Consider the following 19,698-nt stretch of genomic DNA (forward strand, 5'->3'; position numbering starts at 1 on the left):
AGAAAAAAAAAAAAAAAAAGGCATATCATAATAAATTAGAATGACTATATTAACTGATAAGGAAGCCATGGCGTGGAATATTAAATGCAGAGTTTGGAGTCAAGAAGACTGAAGTTCAAATACCTCCTGTGTCTCAAGGAGAATTGTGAACTCAATTATAAACAGTTTGTAATGTGTTGGTAGGAATTCCCATACTGGGAATTTCCCATAACCTTCTTCAACTTTGACTATTTAAACATAAGAATCAGAGGCACTAAGAATTATAAAAAATGAAAGAATTTCTAAAGCTTATATTTTAAAGTTAATTTTATTGAAAACCAAAGGTTTTGAAATGCCAATTAATTCAAAACATTTTAAAAGTATGATTGTTCTTGCATTCTCAAAAAAAGTGTCTTCCTAGGCGATTTAGTGTCCTTAAGGCTACACTCCTCCTGACAAACAGTTGAGTTCCATCCCATTCATTTAGCTAATTAAGTTAAATGTGCCAATTCCAAACCTAGTTTAGTTATTTGCAGAAACTTTTGGCTTCCCAGAGAGAGTGCCCTCAAATTCCCTTCTGGATCAGAAAGGAAAAGATGGGACTTCACAAAAGCAAGCCTGAGCCCCCACCAGCTTTCCTTTCTTTTCCAACAATGAGCTTTGTTTAATCTTTAAACCTTTCAGCTTAATTTCAGCTAAGAAAACAATTTGGGAGACTTTGAAAAGAATAATGAACCATTTATGATCAACAAAGACTGCATTACATATCTTAAAACCTCCCCCTTCTTGAACTTGGAAATTAACCAGCTCTCTTCAACATCCTCATTTCTTCTGCTCTAACAGTGTCAACACATTTGCAAAGTGGATAAAGGCAGGAAGTGACTAACTTTTTCAGACAACACTAATCACGGCCACTGAGCTAAAATAATCAAAACAGGAAAACCTTTTCCAGACAAAGTAACGACAAAGTAACAATTCAAAGGGTTCTATTATCATTGAAAGTTACTTGTAAGATAAAATACTCTGAATTCACTACCTCTCCCACTAAATTGTTTCAGACTACTGTTTTCTTATTTAGACTATGAATTACAGATCTAAGATAAAACTTTAGTCAGGAAAATGGTCTAACATACATATCTGAGTCTGCAGGCTCGGCCTTACACAGGTGGAGCAAGTAACTACCTATGGAAATAGATTTCAAAGGCATCAGAAGCTCCATCATTCCTCCTTTTCCCAGCATAAAAAAAAAAAAAAATGTATTACTCCAATCTCTTGTGATTTCTACCACTGCATTCAACTGCATTCTTCTGACTGGATTTCTTAAGAGTTCAGTTAAAATGGAAATTATCTTGTGAGAAGTGATATTGAAGATCTTATCAATAATTTGCATGTAACAGATTATTTCCTGATAACTAGTTTTTAGAGGAGGAAGGACTAAGTTAAGAGTATGAGAACCTTATTTGACCTTGGGGAGAAGGATGGTTTTAGAAGCAGGGTTTCTTAGTCTAAGGAAATTGGATACACTGAAGCCAAAATATGCCAACTTCATAGATCTGAGAAGTAGCATCAAGAACACCAATTAAGATTTTAGACTGTGATTTTAATCTGAATCTCAAGACACCTCAGTGCTAAATATAGATGTTATTGGATTATTAAATGGTCCTGCTGATTCTCTATTTGAAAAAAAAAAAATCACAGAATTTCAATATGGGAAGGAACCACAAAGGTCTTTTAGTCAAGCCCAATTACAAACAACAATTTCTCCCTTTCACTCCCCCACCCCACAAAAATCCCACTTCTCTCTCTCTCTCTCTCTCTCTCTCTCTCTCTCTCTCTCTCTCTCTCTCTCTCTCTCTCTCTCTCTCTCTCTCTCTCTCTCTCTCTCTCTCCCCCCCCAACTTCCATTTCCTTTATTCCTCTTTGTCTCCTCTAGCTATCCCTAGGTCATGTGAAACCTGTTGACTCTGTTAATAGCAATTAGAGCAACCACAAAAAGGGGAAAGTCGTACTGAAAATTGCCTCTGGGAGGCTAAGCACTTAAACATGAGTCATCCAGACCAATGACTTTATCTAGTCATATTTTGAATCCAAGAAAAGTGAAAAGGAAACCTAGATATAGTTGTCATTTAGAGATCTTTCTGTCCCCAGTGTTCTCTAACCCCAAGGAGCTACTCTTCCTTGCTGTGCCATGATCCTGTAAAATAGAAAGAAAAAATTCATAAGCATTTAATCTTCATCATATCTTTATATAAGAACTAGACAGTTGTACTCAAGAGACCTTTAAAACATGTAACCCATGAAATAGGATACTTGTGACCTTAGCCCTCAGGTTTAATGTGCCATTTTTAAAACTTGAATAAACATCTCTCTACACTGTCCACAGCATGGACAAAAACATTTTCCTCCTCCCTAGGAAAGCACAAATTATAGTGTGAGACGAAAAGAATAGAGAAAATTACAGGAAAAAACCCCACAAAATACAATTTTCCTTCCAATCCTTACCTCCTGCTTTGGCATTGTTTGCTCATTCTGTAGTTTAATTCCCTGGCCAAGAGTGAAGGGGTAGCTAGTCTTCCAATAGTCTTCGAGTAGACTAAATTTATATATTTAGGAAATATATATAGGAAAAAAAGTAAGATTCTCTTCTCATACTTTAAAAATTATTTTCTGCAGAGCAGGCTGAGGCAGCTAGACTTTGTCCCAGGATGGAAAATGTAGAAGACATTCATAGCATCTTTCTAAGAAAATATTTTTACCCTGCCTAACTCAAGCCCTATCAATTAAGTATGTTTCTTCCCCTTAGTAGATAAACGTTTGTAAAAGCAGAAACCTTGGAATTTTCCCAACATGCCCACAATGGGTATGGTATAGAGCCCAACTTCTTAATCTGTGGTTTGCATTCCCATATGGGTGTCTCATAACTGAATGCGGGGGTCATGTATTTGTGATTTATTATTAGTATACTTATTTTATATACCTATATACTCAGAGTTACACAAAAAAAAAATTCTCTAGTGAAAAGGATTTGCAAGAGGAAAAAGTTCAAAAAGAACTTAAAGAAGAGTTCCCCCCTGTATCTCTAGTGCTACTTGCCTTGAGTGAAAATAATGCTAATTGCAATTTTGATATTCTGAGGTACTTTTAACTCTTTTTATTCAAAGACAGATGTGAACCATAGGAGTCAACTAGCCCAAATGCTTCATTTTACAGTTGAGGAAACTGAGGGCCAGAGAGGTTGACTTATTTGTCTAAGGCAGTGGTTCTCAAAGTATGGTCTAGAGAATCCTGGGGATCTCTGAAACCCTTTTAGAGAGATTACAAATTCAAAAATAGTTTTTTATTTCCAATATGGTAAATGTCTATAAATATAATCCAGATAAACAAAAATGTTTTGGAGAGATCCTCAATAATTTTTAATAGGATAAAGATATTGAAAACAAAAATTTGAGAATCACTGGTCTAAGGTAATAAGTAACAGACTATCTTCCCTATGAGCCTAAAGACTCCTGAGTTCTGTCTCTGATGCCTAACATAGTGCTTGGCATAAAATAGGTCCATAATAAACATTGGTCAAATTAAATGAGCTCTTTAGCAATCCCCTTGCAACTGGGAGCTTCTATGATTCTCTGAAATAAATTTTGATCTATCAATATCAGGATCACCCAGTAAGCCCGGTGTTTATATAGATTCAAATGGGGGGAAAGCTTTTTAAACCCAGGTTTCATACAACAACTGCTTAGATACCTTCTGTAGGATAGAAATATGCACACTTACTAACCTTTATGTACTTAACTACATTTAATATTATCTTTACTGCACTAATTGGATATTTGCTATACAAATCCAGCACTCATTTTTCTAATCATTGTAATAATAGGTTCCTTCTATTTCTAAACATGCTTCTGTTTTAAGTTAACCACCGCTTATTTCTACTATCTTTTCGTGTGTAAATCAATGCTTACGGTGTTGGACCAAACCATTGGAGGTATGTTGCTTGCTTCCCATTTTTTCTTATCCAAAAGATATTTGGAGTTAAATCAGGCAGTCTGGCATGAGTTAACATATTTTTATTCTGTCTCTCATTCACAGCACTAAGGATGAGAATGGCAAAACTGGGGAAAAAGGTGATCTGACAGATGCTTATGTACATAACTAAGCATCTCTGAAAGAAGAAATTGAAGAAAGTCCTCACATTCTCTTCTGGATAGTTTTGCTTTTTTTCTTCCCTTGAATTCCATACCCAAAATGGCATGATGTATGTATAAAAACATACACATGTTATGTACATAGATTCAATATAATACATGCATATAATGCCATGCATTCATGGTCACCATTATTTGTTAAAAAATATGGATATCTGGAACAAACAAATGTTCACCTGTTGCAGTTAAATGATATGCTTTAAATGGGAAAATTCCAGCATATTTTTATTGAATTGATACCAAAGCATTTCTAATAAGAGCTTGTAAAAGTTAAAAATAAAGTTATTTAAAATAGAAATTCAATTGAGTAACTCTGTTACTAATTGGTACTGTCATTTTTTAGTTGGAGGATATATCATCCTCCTGTGGTTTCATCTATGTCAAGATCTCCTTCTGTGGAAAGTCTCTTTCCCTACACAGTTCAGCTACCCATCTACGACTTTTAAAGATTGCCTAAGGACATTGAGAGTTTAAGTGACTTGCTCAGGGTTACACAACTAGTAGATAACAGAAATAGGAGTTGAACCCAGATCTCCCTAACTCCATAATCAGACCCTCTCCAACACTAAACTCTCATTTTGCTCATGTGAAAACTGGAGTCCTGTGTTCTTTTTACAAGAAATCTATACACTTAGTCTTTGGAAATATGGAAATCACCTTGAATTAGTAAAATCATAAGGAAACTGGGGCTACTTCCAGAAGACTAACTGGCCCAGTTTGTTAGAGATCTGTACCCTAAAGGCACAGACAAGATCTGTCCTAGAGATAGGACATGACTTTACCAAACATAATTTGACATTTTCTTCTAACTCGAGTCATCATCCTTTCATGCACACTCTCAAAAAAATACAAAGATTGTCCAAGCACAACTGGAATATTTGATTCTGTTTCAAGAAATGGGTCTTAAATTCCTAGATCCCCAAAATAATGAAGGATACAACAAACAGCTAATGATTGTTTTAATTAGGTTTAGACAAATTCAAATGAATAAACCTCAAACAGCCAAAGTTATGAAAAACCAGAACAAACATAGGGATGACTTGTATACCAATGTCAAAAATTTCAAATTCCATTGTAACAGAATTGCACAAATAAATAAATTGCATTTTTCTTTACCTGGGACAACTTCACAGAGGTCAGTTTGCATATGTACATTAATTTAGTCTTTATAAACTTCTTCAAGATTTTTATGCAAAAGACATAGTTTCTAGGTTACCTGGAAGGTTCTAAGTCAGGCCTAATAATTGGAGCAGCAATGAATGCATTCACAATGTTTCTGATTGTTGTACATGTATAGTATATATTTACAGATACATGTATGTATAAGTACATATATGATATATACATATTTATACAAGCATTTCTATGCCTATGTATATATGTGTATATGTATCAATCATCAGGCATGATAAGAGATACAGAGACACAGAGACAGAGACACAGAGAGAGAGAGAGAGGGAGAGAGAGTCACAACTGCTTATTGATAGATATAGAATTGTGTATATATAATGTGGGATGATACTGGGGACAAAATGAATGTCATATGCCGATATGAAAGGCCTGATTATTGACAGATATAAATGTAGATATAGAATTGTGTATAGCCGTATTTATTTATTTTTATTTTCTCCTTCTACCATTAAGTAAATAAAGAAACAGAATGGCATTCTGGATTCAAGTCCCATCCCTTACCCATGTTACCTTTTTGACTCAAAAGAAATGTTGTTTAATGATAGGGCTTTAGACTTGGAGTCACAAAGACATAAGTTCAAATTTTATCTTAGACACTGTGTGACCTTGGACAAGTCATTTTATTTATATCAGCTTCCTTTTCTATAAAATGAGAGACTTAGACTCTAAGGTCCTGTCCACCCCTAATCCAGTGATCAGTGTCCCTAAAACTGAATTTCAAGTGTCAATCTGTAATGGTAGAAGGCATTTCCTTCAAAAACAAACAAACCAAAAAAATTTAAACAGGGTAAAATGCAAATGACATTTCTCCTAAATTATTATTGTATGTAGGGTTCTTTAAGTGAAGGGTAATATAAATAGAGCTAGCACAAGTCCAAGATACTGGACTTAAATTTGTGCAATGAATTTGGGAGCTTTGTATTCATCCATTCTTAGACTAGTTTCTTTAGAACAGTAAATTTGCCCCTTCCTCTTCCCCCCCCTCCCTCAACTCCTTAGGTCTCTGCCCCTCCCTTCCCTTCATCTAAAGTATCCTGTTATAATCTGAGCAAGACAAATAAAATGTGCTACTGATTTAAGAAGACCAGGAGTCCTCCTTGGGGAACCCAGTTACTCTAAAATGTCATGGCATCACCTGCCAGTGGCCCACCCCTTTAAAGCAAATCCTAGCTGATGGTGGACAGCAGCTGCTCTATGTTATAGCCAGAAGGTCTCCTCTGGTCTATTCCCTGTAGCCTAAGTGTTTTCTCCTTATTAAAACTCAAATTCACATCCAAGGCACGGAGGAGTCATGACATTTTAGTCATTACCAGTGTCTGTCTTAAAGGGAAAGTCATTTCACAAAGGGGGTTGTGACAATAAGCAGTGACTTTGAAGAGTACATGAGATGTACTCTTAATTTTGTAAAATAAGAGAATCTCCAAACTTTTTTTCTTTTGCAATTCATATTTGCATGAGATGTGAACTTATCTAAAGCTACAACTTTTGGCATTCATACTGTCCCTAGTCTCATCCCATATTCCTCCATCATTCCTAAAATGCACTCCCTCCTCTCTGCCTGTGGAAAATCTGTCTCTTTCTTCAAATCTTGGTAGAGGTGCCATCTGTCCATGGAACACACAGAAAGAACACCAAGTTAAAGATCAGAGGATTTGAATGTGAACCTGGATCACTCACCTACTAGCTGTGTGATCCTGGCAAATTATTTAGCTCCTCTGGGCCTCTATTCCTCATCTGTAAAATGAGAGGATTGGACTAGTTGATATAAATCATCTCTTCTAGTCTAGATCTATGATCCCATGGTTCCCAAAATTACCTTCTCAAATTTCTAGGTACAATGTCTCCTTTGTCCCATCATATCCCACCCTTCAATTATATTTGTATACCTTTGCATCATATCCCCAAGGTAGGAACTATTATATTTCATCTATGTATCTGCAGTGCATTGAAACTTACTCCTTTTCTCCTCTTCCTTCTTCATCTTTTTCTTCTCCTCTTCCTCTTCTTTCTTTTTTCTTCTTCTTTCTTCTTTCTGTTTCTACACCTTACTATGTCTCTCACCTAATACTTAAGAAACATTTGTGGGTTGCTGAGTTCCTGTACTGGACACTATACTAGTTGCTTCTGGACAAACCAGTACAAAGAATGAAACAATCCTTACCTAGCACATGCTTGCATTCTAATGGGGTAGACCCGTATATATAAACATCTGTATAGTATAAATATAAAAATACACACATGTGCACACATGCGTGTGTGTGTATGTGTATACTTTGGAAGGGAGTACACTAGCTGTTGGATAGAATCAAGAAAGGCTTCATGTAGAAAATGGTGTCTAAGATGCAACTTGGAAGGAGAGAGACTGTGTGTATTGTGAGGAGCTAAAAGAAAGCCAATTTAGTGAGATTACAGAGTTTAGGAGGAAGAATAATATCCAAGAAGGCTGAAAAGGTAGGTTGGGGGGTAGATTACATAGGACAGTAAAAGTTCATAGAGAAATTTGTTTTATGCAAAAGCAAAGGTTCTTGTCTCTTTTGTGTCATCAATCCTTTTGGCAGTCTGGTGAAACCTATGGAAGCACAGAATAATGTTTAGAATGTATAGAATAAAATATATAAGGTCACAAAGGAAATTGAAATTAAAATGAAATATGGCTAAAGAAATTTTTAAACCAAATTCCCAGAGCACAGTTTGAGAATCCCTGTATTCTAGAAGCAATAAGAGGAGCCATTGGTTGAGTAAAGTCAGATTTGCCCTTAGGGAAGATTTCTTTAGCCACAGCATGTAGAAGAGACTAGAATAGGGACAAACTTGAAAGAGACTCATTTTGAATCTGTTGTAGTAATTTAGACAAGAGATGATAAGAGCCTGGACAAAGGTGATATGAGGTAGTACAAACTAAGCTACATAAAGGGGAAAGGAATTAGATGTGAGAGATATTATAAAGGTAAAAAATCTCAAAATCTGGCAATTGACTCAACAAATGGGGTGAGGGAGAGTGCAGAGTGTTTAGAACCATGTCTGTGACTGGGAATGAATAGTTGAAGTAATCCAGTACAATCACTATCCTGTTCAGTTTGGGGTCATCTGCAAATTTGAACTGCAAAAGAAAAAAAGTTTGGAGATTCTCTTATCTTACAAAATTAAGATTTCAAAAGTTCTCAACATGTTGGAGTGATAGAGCCAAACTAAGAATTTACTAAATTGCTTCAATAAAGTTTTGATTTCATTGATGTAGATATTCCCTTTTATGGTCATGATTCCATTCACACATTCCCATCCATGAAATTCTTATTTTCCTATAAATAACCATAATAATACTTACATTTATAAAATAATTTATACCTTTAATAATACCTACATTTATTTTACAAATTTTATGTCACTTTATTTTAACAAACATGGGAGGTAGGTGCTATTATTCCATTTTAGTGATGAAGAAACTGAAAGGCAAACAAATTTGAAGTGACTTGTTCAGTCACACAATTCTGAGGTAGTCTTTGAACTCAAATCTTTCCTGATACTGGGTCCATGATCTAAATGCTCTATCCACTGCACAACTTAGTTACTACCTCCACAGAATTGCTCCTAGCATGCTTGAGGAAACTTTCTAGATCAACGGACTCCAAAATGTGGGATCTAAACCTATTGCAAAACTGGTTTGATCTCAATGAATTAATGATCCACCAATCAGAAGGTGGGAACCTGAGTCACATCTCCTACTTTCTTCCTGATAGATGATCATAAAACTTTCTTCCTGGTAGATGATCAGACACAAGGACCTTATCCCTTCTACATACTATCAGCTTAACAATTCCCTGTGTTGCCTTTACCTTCCCTTTCCTGTGCAATCTGCCAACTTCTTCTCTTCCATTCCAGGATAATCCCCTGAAAGCCTCTTTAACCCAATGTCAAACTAAGCAACCATAGTAACATTATGCAAATGTTGTTGAGAAAATCCACTCTCTCAATATACTCTCACCCCACTCCTGAGGGTTCTGTCCTGGAACTTCTCTTCTCCCTCTATACTACTTCACTTGGCAACCTCATCAGCTTTCATGGATTTAATTACAATCTCTTAAGTGACTATTCTTAAATCTATCTATCGCCCTAATCTCTCTGCTGACCTATAATCTCACATTTCTTGTTTCTCACTTTAGGTCCATTATTCCACTGTCCTTCAGATTTCTTAAACTGGATCCTGAGTAGACATCTTAAACTTAGCATGTCCAAAACTGAACTCATTATCTTTTTCTCCTAAAGCATCTCCACCACATACCTTCCCTATTATTGTAAAGGTCCTCCCAATTCTTCAGACTCATAATCTAGGTGTCATCCTCAACTTCTCACTATCTGTTACCCATATATGCAACCTGTTACCAAGGCTTTTCAATTTCTCCTTTGCAAAATCTCTAAATGAGCCCACTATTGCCATCCTGGTACAATCCCTTATAATGCCACACCAGGACAACTGCAAAAGCTTGCTGATAAGTTTGTCTGCCTTGTCTCTCTCCACTGATCCATTAACAATTCTTCCACTAAAATGACACAAAAATATAGTCATAAATTTCAGTGGGTCCCTATTACTACTAGAATCAAAACCAAATTCTTTCTGGCAGTCAAAGCTCTTCATAACCTAACTCCCTCCTACTTTTCCAGTTTTTTTATACCTTATTGCCCAACAAGGTTCTTTGATCCAGTGACCTTATTGCTGTTCTATAAACAAGACACTCCTTTTCTCTGGTCTAGACATTTTCTTGGGCTGTCCCCCATACCTGCAATTCTCATCTTTCTCCTCTCTACCTAATGGCTTCCCTATTTCCCTTTAATTCCCTATAAAATCCTGTCATCTAGAGGAAGTCTTTCCCAACCTTTCTGAATTCAAGTGCTTCTCTTCTCTTATTTTCTCATTTTTAAAAATTAATTAACCTATTAATTATCTTATATATAGCTTGTTTGTATATATTTATCTGCTTATTACTTTCTCCATTCAAATGTATGCTCTTTTAGGCTAAGGACTATTTTTTTTTTTTTGCTTCTTTTTGTACCCCCAGCACTTAACACAATGCCTGGCACTTAATAGGCACTTTAAAATGTCTATTAATTTATTGACTGACTAATTGTATGTTTTGCACTCAAAATTAGGGTTCCATATTCTGAGACAGTAACTGATGACCTCCCCCCACTCCTGAGTTCATATGTCTCCAAACACACACATATACCAATTCCTTTTTATTTTTGGTGGTACAGAGTGAATCATAGAGAATGAATAGAAATGAATGGTTTGTAGTCTGTGTGACAGATCTCATCTTCCATCTTTCTTCCAAAATTCCCTTTTACTATTTAAAGCCATTATCTTCCTAGATATTTAAGTTCCCAATCTTTGTATCATCCTCAACTCTTCATTCTCACTCAGGCATCAAATTTTGTATTATATCCACAACAGCTCTTATATCCATCTCTTATCTCCATTCCCACCACCACCATAATTCAGGTCCTCTTTACCTCTTATCTAGACTATTGTAATAGTCTCCTAATTGATCTTCCTGCCTCAAGTCTCTTCTCATTCCCAATCTATTCTTTATATAATTAACAAAACCAAAGCACTGACATGTCTCAACAAATTTAAGTTGAGGATACGGATAATAAGTTGGTTTCCCAACAAGTTTAGGATCTTTTTTTCCCCTTTATTCTCTTTTTATAGATAGAAATATATAATTAAAAGTTTGGAGAACACTACTCTAGACTTATTTGCATTGCTTGGAAAGGATTCCAGAGAAGACTAAGCACAAATAATTAGTTATCTCTTAATTTGAACACTTGATCAGCCTTTTCACATATCTGACTAATAACATTCTAGATGCCATATCTCTGCAAATCCTTATTAGTGTCATTGCAGCCTTCTCAGTACTACTATGCACCTCTACATTGTTCTTTTGGTGACTCACAATTTTTGTTCTTCAGAGACTGTGGAATTTCTTGAATCATCATACAGCACCGCCAGAAGAATATCACTCAAAATATATGTCTTTGGTTCTAGTAGAAATTTGAGGTCATCAAAAGCACTGCACAATTTTTGAAAAGCAATCTAGATTTCTTGGTTCAGTTCTTGTGCATAGTATCTGTCCATGATTCATAAACTAATGAACCAGCTTTATGTCCATCCATATAAATATCACAGTTTGAAATGAATGAAAGGCATTCTTCAACTATTTGGTTTTCTGTATGTCAATAGGCCAAACTTCTGAATGATTATGGACATCATTTAGAAGGTTCTTTAGTGTTTCAGAGCTTAATACAAAGAGTTAAATATGTTCTACAAACAATTACATGTGGAGGACCTCACCTCTCTTCCATTTGAACTTTATTAGAAGATAGAGATGGTAATAGAGAATGTATCATGACAAACATCTTCATCAAACAAAATCAAACTGATGAAATTAGGATTTGACAAGCATGAATGTGAAGTCCTTCCCTTGAGTTTTAATATGAACAATGAAGCATTGGATGGAGTGAATTTAGTTTTTAAAAAATAGGATTTTGATTAAGTACAAGCTCAGTATAAGCCCAAAGTATGGCACAAATGCTTTAAAAAACTGTTAATAGAGTCACAGACTCCAGAACAAGACAGAAAATAGTCCTATTATATACAACTCTGGTCAGACCTTACTGAAGGATATGTTCATTTCTGGGCACTATATTTCAAGAGAGACAGTGATGAATCAGAGTGAATTCATAGGAAGGCAACAAAGACAGCAAATGCCTTGCTGATGATGTTACATAGGGATCAGTTGAAGAAATCTAGATATCTGAAGCATGGAAAAGAAATTACTTTAAGTTACTCCAAAGGGTAAAAATAGGATAAGGAGTTTTGACCAATATAAGGAAAAAAATTCTAAGAAGTAGAGCTGACCAGCAATTGAATGGAGCTACCTTCAAAATAATAATAATGGCATTCTTAGTATTATTCCCATTTTACAGATAAAGAAACTGAGATGGCTTAAGTTACAGAGGACCACATAACTGCTTGAGGCAGAATTCATCTTCCTGAATCCAAGCCCACTACTTTATTATGTCACTTAGCTTTCTCTAAAGTATTGGGGATCCTGTGGCGGGAAGTATACAAGTAAGAGTTGGAGGAGATTTTGCCTTATGTAAAAGATTTTGTTGGGAGTTTGACTATTTAACCGAGTTTGTCAAGATTGTTATTTATTACTAATATCAAATTATCTTCTAGCTATTTAGAATAAGGAAGTCCATAATAACCTTCCTCTCCCTGAGTCTGCTTTAGACAAAGCAATAACCCTCAGGAAAATAGATTCTAAAAGTCACAGAACTTATTTGAGGGGCCTTCAGGGCTCAGGAAAGTAGACTTCAAAAGTCATACAAGTTATTTTAGTGGCCTTCAAAGAAAATGAAGTGGTTCTATTAAGAATTTAAGTAGATAACTTATATAACTAAGGTACCTTTCATTTCCAAAATCTTAAAAAGTATTCTTAGGTAAAATTACTTGCTAAAGTAAGTAACAATTTTTTGAAAAAAATATGATGGTCTCAAAATCCCATAGTCACTGAAATCAATGTGAATTAAATAAGTCAATCATGATACTATATTCTAATAAGGTTTTGTTCTTCAGATTGTCTCTAGCCAGGTATTCCAGCTCCCATTCTGGAGCCCAGGCTTTTGCTTGAAAAGAGTTCACCCTATAGAGTCCAACACAAACTCACCAATCTATTTTCTACCCACATTCATGCCAGTCTGATCCTTCACCCCTATTAATCATCTCTTGTTCTGGGGACAGTAATCAAAACAGTACTAGAATTTCTAGATAGAATGTCAACCAATCACTCTGTGATTTCCCTCACAATTTCTATTATTTTTTTAACCAAAACACCCCTCACTAGACCCCTACCAATTCCCTATATATGCTGTCTTCCTATATTAGAATATTAGCTCTTAAGCAGCAGGAATTATCTTGCTTTTTGTATTTGTTTCCACAGCTCAGTTCCTGGCACATAGTAAGTATTTAACTTCATCCATTCATTTCCTCTTCTTTTAAGAATAGGTATGTAATTTGAGGCATTAAAAACTAATTCTCAGGACATTTGACATTCAAAAATATTCAAGCTGTGTTTGTGTTTCCATGCCCAAGACCAAAATCTATCACTTTGATTTACAGGAGCTCTTTAAATTAAAACTACCAAATCAAGACCTCGAAGCACCAGTTCCATGGTATTTTCAAAGAAGCAACAATGATCAGACCAGATGAATTTTATCATCCCAGTCTAAGCTATCTTCATGTCCTTTGATTTCTGACCTATGAAGACCAGACAGTGGCAACCACAGATATGAACATATACAGTCATCTCTAACAAATATCAGGGCAGTTTCTGAATACCTAAAAGAAGACAAACAAAACAGCAAAAATCAATGCCATTCAGGAAGTAATGCTATGATCCTAGAAAAGTGATGCTGTCCAACCAATAAATTGGCAAAGACAATAAAAGACAAAAATGATTGATATTGGAGGAGTTGTGGAAAGACAAGCAGATGAATGAGCTGTGATAAGCAACTTCTGGGAAACAAATTTGGAGTTATACTTACAAATCTCCAAACTGTACGATAATACTACCACCAGAGACATACCATCAGAAGACCAAAGATAGACGAAAAGTTCTTATGTATTGAAAAAATTGTAACAGTACTTTTTGTAATAACAAAACACTGGAAGGAAAAAGGACACAAATCAATGGGAGGATGATTTTCTGAAATCTAGTTAAGTCTTGCTTAGATCATTCTCCTACTCTACAGTTTACATACATATGAATATAATGGAATATTATCCGGTCATTAAGAAATAGTGAATATGAAAAACTTAAAGAAACATGAAAAATCTTATATGCAGAGCAAAAAAAGAGGATACTAGAGAATAATTTACAAGATATCCATAATAATGTAAAGGAAAGAAACATTGGAAGAATTTGGAACCCTAATCAATGCAGTGACTTGTCTTGACTTCAGAGTACTTGATGGTAAAGAATACCCCCATCTTTCTTCATGGGGGCAGAATGAAGGGTGCATTTTCTGGCATGACAAATGTGTTGATTTGCTTTGATTGGCTATTTTTTACTTATAGTAAGAGAGGCTGAAGTAGAGGACTGGAGTAATCATTATGAAGAGATAGTAATTTTTTAAGAAAGAAAAAGCATCAATCAAATCTACAAAAAAAAAAAAAAAAGTTGATATCATGAACCAGTTAAATAAGTCAGATTCCCCTGACTCTTGGCAGTTGGCAAGATTACTGGGATTAGGTAAAGCTAAAATACCAAGTCATAGCAGAATTTGGCATGTGATTTTAATTAGACTAGAATCAACAGGGCAGGCCAAGAGCCAAGCATTAGCAGGGGACCAGACAGGCTGACTCTTACTGAATTACTTTAGGCTGTAAAAGCAGTGGCTAATCACTACAGCTCATGGGCAAGGTCACCAAAGTAGTGGAATAATAGCCCACACAATCTCCTGGAACAGAACAGAAAGAACTATACAAGGCAGAGATGGGAGCCATATTTCTATTAAGGACTACAGGCCCAGGGCAGGCAGGGTAGGATTGAATCACAGTACCACAGATTTTCAGAGTTGGAAGAGACTTCATCAGACAGTTACCCCTCCCCACCCCAAAAAGGGATCCTTGTTATGTCACATCCAAAAACACATCTTGGCCTAAAAATCTCCAGCAAGATGGACAACACTCTTGTCCACCCAGCTCATTACACTTCTAACTAGCTCTGGTTGTTAAGTTTTTCCTGATATCAAACCTAAATGTACTTTTTCACAAGCTCTGTCCAGAGCTCCCAATTAGATTCCCTTGGGCCAAACGGAAAACATTAAATCCTTTTTAAATCTTATACTCTTCAAAGACTAGAAGACTTCTAATACTACAATGTAGACTCCTTGCAAAGAGAGATTATTTCAAGTTTTGTATTTTTATCTATTTCCAATTCCTAGCACAATGTCTGGCACCCAACAGGTGTTTAATAAATACTAGTAACTGATTGATCATTGTCCTCCCCGTATTTTCTTCAGTCAATCAGCTAGCATGTACTACGAAACAACTATGTCTCAATCACTCTGCTAAACTAAATGTTTGTTTATTTACTTCTTCCTCACATGGCATTAAACCAACACTTTGTGATCTATCAATACTCTTCTGAATTGTCTCCAGCTTATAAACATCTTTCCTAAAATGTAACTTCTAGACTTGAGCTATACTTCAGATGTGATCTAGCTTTTTGGGGCATCCATAACATATTGTTGACTCATTGAGCTTCTAAGCCAAAATAAAAACTTGACATCTTTTTCAGATAAACTGCTCCCAATCCATACCTCTTCTATCTTATAATGAAGAAGTCAATTTTTAAAAACTCAAGTTAACACTTTACTTCAATTTTTATTCTTATTACATATTATCATATTAGATTTGTTCCAGTATTCTAGCAATTCAAGATTTTTCTTGATCCTGATTCTTTCACCAAATAGTTGTTTACCTCCTAGCTTTGGGTTACACTTAAAAATTTGATAATTTGTCTTCTAAGTCATTGGTAAAAAAAAAAAATGTTAAACATCACAGAAACCAGTATAAATCCATGGAACACTTCACTGGAGACCTCCAACCAAAATGTAATCAAACCATTAGTGACTATTGAGTCCAACCAGCTCCAAATCCATATATTTGTAATATTCTGAGCCCATCTCCTCCTATTTTTTCTATAAGAAAACCATGAGAGATTTGATCAAGTGATTGTCTGAAATCTAGTTAAGTCTGCCTAGATCATTTTCCTGCTCTACCAAGAGCAGGATATGGATTGAACATGTAGTTTTTACTAGGATAGCAGATACGTTTCCTCTGTGAGGAAACTCTACCAATGCAAACTAGTACCTTCTTTTCAACTTACTGTCTTAGAAAGTTGCCTAAAGCGCTGAAAAGTTATTACTTGACTAGAGTCATAGGTCAATATGTGTTGTTTTGGGGGTTTTTTGAGGGGGTTGGTAAAAAAAAAAATGGGGATTAAGTGACTTGCCCAAGGTCACATAGCCAGGAAGATTTAAGTGTCTGAGGCCAGATTTTCAGTCAGGTTCTCCACTACACCACCCAGCTGCCCTCAATATCTGTTAAGGGTAAGATTTGAATCCTGGTTTCTCCATTTCCAAGACTATCCTCTGTTGCCACTACATGAAATTATCCCTTCAGTTTAGTAACAATGTCAAAACTAGTCTGGCATGACTTGTTCTTCATGAAGACATGCTAGCTCTTTACACCTAATGCATAGTATGCAAATTCCATTTTCTTCCCCCTTTTAAAAAATATAAACACTTATCTTTCTCCAAGCCTTTGATCCATCGTCCTGTTCTCCAAATATTACTGACAGTTTAGACAATTGCATCTACCAGTTCTTTCAGTACTTAAAGATGCCTTTTATGTGGGTCAGATAATTAGAATTCTTCAGTTGCAGTTAACTGTTCTCTTTCTTAACTTGAATATCAACTCACTATTATCTATTTTTGATCTGCTCCTTCTACTTGGACCATTCTCCTTAGCAGAGAAAACAAAAGCAAAATAATTATATAGCCCTGACTTTTTCTGTTATTAGTTAGCATTGTCCCTGTCAAGCCAAGTAGTGTTTCTATTCCTTCTTTTATTAAAGTCTTTCACCCAATATGATTTTAAAGAACAAATAAATACTTCCAGGTATGCTGACTTAGGCCTCTAATACTAATACTGGTTTTGAGGCTGATGGAATCCTGAGCTATATACAGTAGACTAAAGCCGTAGTTATCCACATTGGATTCAGCACCAATATGGTGAGCCTCCAAGAGTATCCCTTCTGAGTTGACTTCCCTCATAGAATTTAGTCCATAGAAGAGTACCTTTCTTATCTTTGAACTCTTTTAAATTTGTTCTTGCAAAGTCTAGAGGTATACATCAGAAATACAAACCATTTTCATTCTCTCCTCTATCACAAATCCTAAGAGAGAGTTCCTATTTCCCTTCAAGGTTCTCCTTTTTTTCATACAAGAAACTAGTTTTTCCTTACTGATGAAAACAGATCTAAAATAGAATTTCTACTTGCTGGCTCTCCTACTTTGGAAGATAGAAATCATCATAAGTAAGTTAAGAACTGGTTAGCTGCTCTGATTTGAGCAATTACAGCAGATACTGGAATATTGAAGTCTCCCATTATGACTGGAATCCAGATAGAGAGAATGTTGACATGAAGTTACATTCCCTTGTGAGGGACAAAGTTCATGTGAGAACTCTGGAAAAGAAAGACATTTCATCTTCAAGAGGACACACTTGGTACCAGATTCTTTTGAGGACCAATACCAGATACCTGGAAAGAAAGAGACAAACCATGGAAGTTGTAGGCTAACAGAGGAAGCAAGCTCCTCAAAAAATTCTGTCATCTCTTGTACTATCTTGAAAAAGAACTGTCTCTTACAAAACTCTCTTGCCAACTATATCCTTCTTTCAGCCACACAACCTTTCATCAATTAGGAGAGTTTATATACAGTCTTTTACATGTGACCTGTTCTTTAAATTCTTCATCTATTTCCTCTTCCTTTCTAGGGGGTCTAAAATGTGCTCTAATGACAAGTTCCCTTCTATTTGTACCTTCATTGATTGATCTTCATCCAAATGCTCTCTTCCATGTTTACTTCCCTTTGTTTCTTGAAGACCTTTAAATAATTAGGCTTTCTACTTTTTCCTTTTTTATTTGTTTATTTGTTTGTTTTTATTTTTTGCTGAGGCAATTGGAGTTAAGTGACTTGCCCAGGGTCACACAGCTAAGAAGTATTAAATGTCTGAGGCCAGATTTGCAGTTAGGTTCTCCTGATTTCAGGGCTGGTGCTCCATCCCCTCTGCCACCTCGTTGCCCCTGTAATTATGCTTTCTTAATATATAATACTACTCCACCATTGTTTTTACTTATCTTGTTACTTTTGAATAAAATATATTTATCCAGAGGCAGAACAACTGCCAGCTGGGAAAGGACAAAACCAGGCTACACCACTATCCATAAACCTAATCACCCCATTCTCTTGCTAGAAGATGCAAGAAGAGTGATCAAAGTTCTATATTCCTTGTCCTTTCCTAGCAAAATAATCCCTTGGAGACTGAGAGCATTATTATTCATCTATCATCCAATACTATCCCTACCTTCCCCATCCTTTTATTATTCAATCAGTGGTTACTTAAGAAAAACTTATACCCAATGCCCCCTTTCTGATCATTTATCCCAGTTCTTCTTAACTCTATTTTCCCCATGACCCAATTTAAACTTTCCATTGTACCTCCTGGAATTCCAGCTCCAAAGAAAACAAACTTTTCTTCATCCTGAACTCTTTTCCTTTACATTGTTTCCAATTATTTGCCCTTACTGAGATTTGGCTTCTCCCATGTGATACTCCATCTCTGTTCATCTTCTCCAATACTGACAATATTTTTACTGGATCTTCCCTTTCTCAGCACAATGGTCCTAGGGAGAAGTTGGAATATTCGTTGTTTCCCATTGCCACTTCTAAGTTCTCTTTTTGCTGCCATTGCTCAGCAACATCTTTATCTTCTTCAGAGTACAGAGTGTCAAATTTCCCCCCTCTAATTCAAAATATATTGGCTGTTATTAATTCTCCTACATTATTCTCCTCCTTTTCTTTAGGAGTTTAGTACCTGAATAAAATAACTTTATTTCATATCCAACTCCTGCCTTTAAGCTACAGGACTTCCAAGTGTATATGGATTCTCCCTCAAACTCTCTATCTCATTCCTCAGTATCAAATTCCTTCCCTTGATCCTTTCTTTTCCAACTCAGTTCAATACATGGATGCTCCCTGGATCATCCTCAAGTGTTCTACTTTTCTTAATCAAAAACTCTGACAATTCCCTATCTCATAATGAACTCATCATTACATTTCTTCCTATGCCTCATCCATATAGATCAATTTTCTACCTTCATCTAGACCTTCAATACCTTTCTCAATCTATTACCATTGTTGTAGCTTCATTTTCCTCCCTTCCCAATCATAACTATATTCTTAAACCAACTCAATTCCATACCATCATCAATTCTTGAATCACTTGCCACTTTGTTCTATCACCACACATACTAGGCAAACTTCAACTCTTGATTACTCCCATCACGTTCCTTCTAGCCTGATGAACAGAGATAGAGGAAATTACAATCATGTTGAGTATATTATAAATTCATCTTACCTTTGTCCTCATTGCAATAAGACAGTCCTTTGATTCCTCCTTAATTGATTCCCA

General features: G+C 35.7%; 1 protein-coding gene across 1 annotated transcript in view; it reads left to right on the forward strand.

The window, feature by feature from the left end:
• PALMD (palmdelphin) overlaps positions 1 to 5,450 on the forward strand; it is a 66,365-nt gene extending 60,915 nt beyond the window's left edge. Inside the window, exon 8 of the mRNA XM_031967132.1 lies at positions 4,069 to 5,450. Coding sequence (XP_031822992.1) covers positions 4,069 to 4,112 — 44 coding nt within the window. The 3' untranslated portion in view covers positions 4,113 to 5,450. The remainder of the gene's footprint in view (positions 1 to 4,068) is intronic.
• Positions 5,451 to 19,698: the final 14,248 nt, after the last annotated feature.

This window comes from Sarcophilus harrisii, chromosome 4, assembly GCF_902635505.1.
Source record: "Sarcophilus harrisii chromosome 4, mSarHar1.11, whole genome shotgun sequence".
Classification (NCBI taxonomy): Eukaryota; Metazoa; Chordata; class Mammalia; order Dasyuromorphia; family Dasyuridae; genus Sarcophilus; species Sarcophilus harrisii.